The 6,767-nt window shown below is 49.6% G+C and overlaps 1 protein-coding gene across 1 annotated transcript; it reads left to right on the top strand.

The window, feature by feature from the left end:
- The first annotated feature begins 433 nt into the window (after nt 1–433).
- On the top strand, nt 434–6,438 carry Syf2 (SYF2 pre-mRNA splicing factor). Its single transcript, XM_090335538.1, has 7 exons — nt 434–522; nt 750–857; nt 1,908–2,033; nt 2,827–2,944; nt 3,182–3,272; nt 4,819–4,917; nt 6,096–6,438. The coding sequence occupies exons 1-7, from the start codon at nt 496–498 to the stop codon at nt 6,259–6,261; spliced, it is 735 nt and encodes a 244-aa protein (XP_090191664.1). The 5' UTR covers nt 434–495; the 3' UTR covers nt 6,262–6,438.
- The last annotated feature ends 329 nt before the right edge of the window (nt 6,439–6,767 follow it).

The raw sequence follows: 6,767 nt of genomic DNA on the forward strand, positions 1-6,767 counted from the left end.
GATAAGAGTCTTACAGGCTTTCTTGCCTGGGCTGGCTTTGAACGTTTGACCCTCAGATCTCAGCCTCCTGAATAGCTAAGATTACAGGTTTGGGCCATGGGCACCTGGCTAGAATTAAGTTTTGTGTACTTCAAAGTTTGTGAGTGTTTTACATTTTATATTTGTATTATGGTCTCATTTGGAGGACGATTTTTTCACTTCTAGTTCAGACACAATCATTTCACGTTCTTCTGTGAGATAACCACTCCGCACTGTATTTTGCTAACATTAGCATGGCTACTGCAGCAACAGGTTCCAAGCTTCTGTTTCTCTGGAGGCTCTTGCGGCTGCGCATGACCTTGTCCAATGAGAAACCAGCTTGTCCCTAAAAGGGGCAGGGATTGGTCCTACGTTCCTGCCGACGTCAGGAAAGGGCGGGGCTTGAGCCGCGAATTTGTACAGGGGCCTACGGAAGTGCTCCACATTGTTGCCGGAAGTAGGAAGTGGCCGGCGGTCATGGCGGCTGCGACTGACGTCCAAAAGGTGGGTGCTGTCAGCCCTCCTTCGGGGATTTTGTTGATCCGGCCTCTGCGGAGAGAGAGGAACAGAAACAAAGACGGAACTGGGTGCTGAGCCAGGACGGTACTCGACCCCGGGAGTTGCGGGTGGAAGTCAAGGGCCCGGTCTGCCGGAATCCTCCTGCTCTCGGCTCGGGCGTCGCGGGAGGAGCTGGGCCGAGCCCTGCCTGACCCCGGTCCCCTTTGCCGTAGGTGCCGGTGGGCCGCCCAGAGGAGGAGCCCGGCACGGCGACCGAGGACCTGGCTGCCCAGAAGCGGGAACAGAGACTGCGCAAATTCCGGGAGCTGCACCTGAAGCGAGTGAGTTGTGGGCGAGGCCAGCTCGGACCTGACCCCCGGCTGGGTCGGGCCCGCCCGCCTTTGTCGCGGGGTCCACATGGAGAACTCCGCGCCTCGACCTCCGGGGATGGACGCCGGCCCTGCGGTTCGCAGTCCTCGGCACGCTGAGATCACTTTGAGAACTTGTGAAACACCTGTCTACTTGTCCTCCCGGTTTTCTCCCTTCCCCCAAGCTGATTTATTTGGGCTTGATTTAGGAATCTTTTATTCACAGCCTCTCTGCTTTATGATTTGCACAAACTGCTCCTTTTATCAGGGAAACATACAGAGTTAGGGACGAAAATTGTGAAGTGTCAGTAGGAGAGTTACTTTGTCTCCAGACGTTTAAGGTTGATTGGGGCCTGAGACACTTTTTTGGTGGTGGGGATCGAACCCAGGACATTTCACTTGCTGGGTAAGGGCTTTGCCACTGAGCTATATCCCAGATGTTTCTTTGTGTTTGATGGGTTGTAGGACTTGAAATCAGGGCCTGGGCACTGTCCTTGAGCCTTTTTTTGCTCAAGGCTAGCACTCTAGTAGACTCTTCAGTCACAGCACCACTTCTGGCTTTTTCTGTTTATATGGTACTGAGGAATCAAATCTAGGGCTTCATGCAAGCTAGGCAAGCATCTACCACTAAGCCATTCCCAGTCCTCATTTTCAATTTTCTTCCTTTTTTTTTTTTTTTTTTTTTAAACTAGTCTTGGGACTTACACTCAGGGCCTAGGCACTGTCCTTGAGCTTTCTCAAGGTTAGTTCTCTATCATTTGATCCACAGCATCACTTCTGGTTTTTTCTGGGTATGTGGTGCCAAGGAATCAAACCCAGGGCTTCATGCATGCTAGACAAGCGCTCTACCACTAGGCCACACTCCTGGTCTCATTACTGATTTTTTTAAATTTACCTTTGAGACAGGGCTTTACTGTTTAGCCCAGCCTCATTGGACTTCCCATGATCCTCATGCCTCTGCCTCTGAGTGCAGGCTTAGGACTCTCTGCCTGGGTCTGATAGTGTTTTGATTTTTATTTTCAGAATGAAGCTCGTAAGTTAAATCACCAAGAAGTTGTGGAAGAAGATAAAAGACTTAAGTTGCCTGCAAATTGGGAAGCCAAGAAAGCGCGTTTGGAGTGGGAACTCCAGGAAGAAGAAAAGAAAAAGGTGAGGAAATACGTCATTGTCCATCAGCCATTTCTCCCACCATACTCTTAATTTATTAAGGTAGAGAATGTTGACAAGGCTCTACTTGCTGTTTACCTGCTGCCATACTGTGAGCAGATTATTTCACCTGTATGTGCCTATATAAAATGGGGACTCCAATAGTAATTATTTGAGAAAAATTTTAATTCACTGAGGTAATACAGGCAACACATCTAAAGCAGGGTCTGATCATTACAAAGACACTTGGTAACTTTTGTATGCTCTGCTCTTGCTAAAGTACCATAACAGGTTCCCAAACTCTCCTCATATAGTTATCATTTAAAAGAAAAGCGTAAAGGGCTGGAGGCATGGATCAAGTAATAAAGCACTTTCCTGCTAAGCTTCAGACCCTTAGTTCTGTTCTGTTCTTTTCTTTCTTTTATTTTTTTCTTGTTGTTGGTAGTGGGACTTGAACTCTGGGCTTGGGACTGTCCCTAAGCTCTTCAGCTTGAGGCTAGTGCCCTATGCCTGGGTGTCTGTCTCTCTCTCTCTCTCTCTCTCTCCCTCTCCCCCTCCCTCTCTCTCTCCCCCTCCCCCCTCCCCCTCCCCCCCTCCCCCCTCCCCCCTCCCCCCTCCCCCCCCCCCCTCTCTCTCTCTCTCTCTCTCTCTCTCTCTCTCTCTCTCTCTCTCTCTCTCTCTCTCTCTCGCACGCACACATGTATTGTTCCCGATTTAAAATAGTCACAGTAGTTGGTCACCTATAATCCAGGCACATGTGAGCCTGCCAATCTACCTGTGTTGCTGTTGTTTCCAGGAATGCGCAGCGAGAGGGGAAGACTATGAGAAAGTGAAGTTGCTGGAGATCAGTGCAGAGGACGCAGAGAGATGGGAGAGGAAAAAGAAGAGGAAAAACCCTGACCTAGGGTTTTCAGGTAGAAGTGACCCCTTGAACTTACTTTGCTCAGCAGGACTGTTACACAGCAGAGTTTCTGGGTCATGGAGCAATGGCCCTGTGCTTCTTCCCTGCCTCTTCACGAGGCTATGAAAAATGCAGAGCCTAAACAGACTGCCCTTCAGTCAGCTGCCTATTTTTCTTCCTTGTGGTAAAATTAATCAGTAGGAATGTCCACACAAGGACGTGTGTCATCTGGATTCTCATTGCTTCTTAGATTACGCCGCTGCCCAGTTGCGCCAGTATCATCGGTTGACCAAGCAGATCAAACCTGACATGGAAGCCTATGAACGACTGAGGGAAAAGCAGTAAGTCTGCAGGCCTAAAGTGACTCTCCCTCGTGAGGGTGTGGAGGGGTTGTGCTTGCACACACTACTACTGCTGGCTTCAGTGAGAACCTCTAAGGATGGCTTCTGTGGTGACAGCACCATTCGTTGCTCTCCAAAGAGCAAGTCACCTGCTTTCTTGTTGAGCTGGACCTTCTGAGACTGAGTGTTAAGAGCTTCTTGCCAGGCCATATTGAGTGGTAGGCCTGAGCACCGCACTCCAGGGGGCCAGGAGTGTGGCCTACTGGTAGAGTGCTCACTAAGCATGCACAAAGCCCTGGGTTTGATTCCCACATATACAGAAAAAGCCAAAAGTGGCACTGTGGTTTAAGTGGTAGCGCGCTAGCCTTGAGCAAAAAGTGTCCAAGGACAGTGCTTAGGCCCTGAATTCAAGCCCCGGGACTGGCATAAAAAAAGTATTCTCCAGGGCAGATGTGTGTGGTGGGCTATATGTATAGACCCCTGTTCAGTGGAAAGAGAAGAAGCCTGAGCTTGGAGGTTCTAATTCCAGGCTTTGTGATCTTGATGAAGCCTTCACTGCTGGCCATTGCTTCATTTATCCAAAGATGAAGGCGTTTTCTTAGCTCTTTTTTTGGTTGATCATGGGCTTTGAGATCAGGGCCTGTGCCCTGAGCCTATGCTGTTCCTGAGCTCTTTAGCTCAAAGCTGGCACTCTTCTACTTTGAGCTACAGTTCCACTTCTGACTTTGTTGGTTAACTGGAGGTAAGAATCTCATGGACTTTCCTGCCCAGCCTGCCTTTGAACTGTGGTCTCCTGAGTAGCTAGTGGTGTGGGCCTCTGTTGCCTGGCTTCTTCGTTCTTGCTAATCCTCACTTCCTTCCCTTCCTTCCCACTCTTTCACAGTATAAACATATCCCACTATCCATCCATCTATCTATCCATCTATCTATCTATCTATCTATCTATCTATCTATCATCAATCATATGTGTGTGTGTATCTTATTTTTTTTTTTTCCAGTCCTGGGGCCTGAACTCGGGGCCTGAACTCGGGGCCTGAACTCAGGGCCTGGGCACTATCTTTGGGATTTCTCAAGGCTAGCACTCTACTACTTGAGCCATAGCATCACTTTTGGCTTTTTCTGTGTATGTGGTACTGAGGAATTGAACCCAGGTACTTTTGCATTCTAGGTAAGCACTTTACCACTAGACCACACTCCTGGCCTCTTTCTTAATTTTTTATGTGCCTGTCTCTGGTCTTGAACTTGGTGCCTGCTATTCCTGAGCTTCTTTTGCTCAAGGCTAGCACCACTACCAGAACAACAGCTGCGCTTCTGGGGTTTTTGGTAGTTTAATGGAGATAAGAGTTTCACAGACATCCCTCCCCACCTGGGCTGCCTTTGAACCACAATCCTTAGATCTTAGCCTCCTAAGTAGCTAAGGTTATAGGGTGAGCCACCGGTGCTTGGCTTATATGTATGTATTTTATTTTGTTGCTCACCCTGCATGGTAGTCTGGTTTAAGATGTGAATCTGGTGTACTTGACACAGTTCGTTTGCTGTCTTTCAGTGGAGAGGAGTTTTTCCCAACATCCAACAGTCTTCTTCATGGGACTCACGTGCCAACCTCCGAGGAGGTTGATAGAATGGTCATAGATCTGGAGAAACAGTAAGTACTCAGGAGGGTCTCGTGTGTCTGGGTGTGACGTGCTCACATGAATTAAACAGAGGTGACACTCCTGACCTAATGCCTAATAGTTTTGGAGTATGGCTGGAGTCCATGTGGTTTGGAATGGGGATGCAACTGAAATGTGTCAGTCAGCTTTCTGTCCCTGTGACAAAACACCCCAGATATACAGCTTAGAGGAGGAAGGGTTTCTTTTTTCTTTTTTTTTTTTTGGTCAGTTATGGGGCTTGAACTCTGGACCTGGGTGCTGTCCCTGAGCACTTCAGCTCCAGGCCACCGCCCTACCCCTGGGCCTGAGCATTGTCCCTGAGCTCTTCAGCTCAAGGCTACCTCCCTACCCTTGAAGAGACAGTGCCACTTCCCATTTTCTAGTGGTTCATTGGAGATAAGAGTCTTGTGTTCTTTAGTGCCCTGGCTGGCTTTGAGCCTTGGCCCTCAGATCTCAGCCTCCTGAGTAGCCAGGATTACAGGCCCAAGCCATTGCACTGGCTCAGGAAGGCTTATGGCTTCAGACTTGAGGCCATGTTGCTTGTCTAGGTGCTTTGAGCCTGGTCTATGAAGCAGGGTGAAGGTGTGAGAGTTGGGGTTCCAGTAGCCCTTTCAAGGCATATTGCCAGTGACCTGACTTTGCCTGGGTCCCCGATCTCTTAACACACCAAGGCCTGGGGACCCAGCCTCCAACCCATGGACCTTCAGGGATGGGCACCCTTCTGGATCCCCGTTGTAGTAGATGTGATCAAAGGAGCTAGGCCTAAAGAAAGCCACTCTCCAGGAGTCCTTACCACTGTGTGAAGAGGCAGAGTGTTGTAGTCACTGTACACCAGTTGTCTCTGCTGTTGAGATGGCAGCAGGCAATGTGTACTGAGTCAGTGCATGTGGTGAGGCCTGCACACACATGCATACATTTGTTGGGTTGTGAGCGGTAGTGTAACTGGCTGATAATGGTCTTAAGTTGTATTTCACTTCCACAACTCCTATCTGAGCCGGAGCTCTCCAGAGCACTCCGGTGAGAGTGGGCACCGGGCCCTGCTCCCTCCTGGTCTGCTGCCAGTTAGTACTTTCCACTTGAATTTGCTTCTGGCTCCCGCTGAGGAAGCGATTCTGTTCTGAACTGCTGGGTCAAGACACTTCTGACTTTGCACTTGGTTTCCTTTCCCCAGAATTGAGAAGCGAGACAAATACAGCCGGAGACGCCCCTACAACGACGATGCTGACATTGACTACATTAATGAGAGGAACGCCAAGTTCAACAAGAAAGCCGAGCGTTTCTATGGCAAGTACACAGCCGAGATCAAGCAGAACCTGGAGAGAGGAACGGCCGTTTAAGCCCTGCAGGAGCTGCACGGAGCTTAGGAAGGAGCAAATGCCTGCTCGCGGACTGAAGTTCTCAGAGCCAGAGCTGGAGCGCTGTCTGCCTTCCCACCCAGCATTTCTAAATAAATGTTTTTTCCTCAACACGCACTTCCCCATCCGTAGGCTTGGATGGAGGGTGCATTTCTTGTAGTGAGGTTGTTTTTATATAGCTCTACTTTGTATGAATCCTAACTGTGTTATTTTTCTATGTATCTGGAGTATGTACGGCTGTTGGTGAAGTGTCTGGGCTCAAGGTAACTGGCCTGGCCTGGATCAGCGCCGCTCCTCAGAGTGCTGACAGAATTTACGGCTGAGCTGTGGAGCCACGGGGTGGAGGGTGGGGAGGATGGGGAGGATGGGGAGGGTGCGCAGGCAGGGGGATGGCGGGAAGCGGGGGATGCTGTGCAGGCTGTGTGGGACTGTGGTGAGCGAGGCACAGTTCCTCCTTGAAGGGCAACTGCGTACAGTTTGATTTTTAA

Source organism: Megascapheus bottae, chromosome 6, assembly GCF_031878675.1.
Source record: "Megascapheus bottae isolate mThoBot1 chromosome 6, mThoBot2.hap1, whole genome shotgun sequence".
Lineage (NCBI taxonomy): Eukaryota > Metazoa > Chordata > Mammalia > Rodentia > Geomyidae > Megascapheus > Megascapheus bottae.

Bases quoted from the DNA above. Each gene is read 5' to 3' on its own strand.
- Syf2 (XM_090335538.1), top strand. From the start codon at position 496: ATGGCGGCTGCGACTGACGTCCAAAAG. The intron at 523-749 runs GTGGGTGCTGTC...CCTTTGCCGTAG, and splicing joins CTGCGACTGACGTCCAAAAG to GTGCCGGTGGGCCGCCCAGA. The intron at 2,034-2,826 runs GTGAGGAAATAC...TGTTGTTTCCAG, and splicing joins AGGAAGAAGAAAAGAAAAAG to GAATGCGCAGCGAGAGGGGA.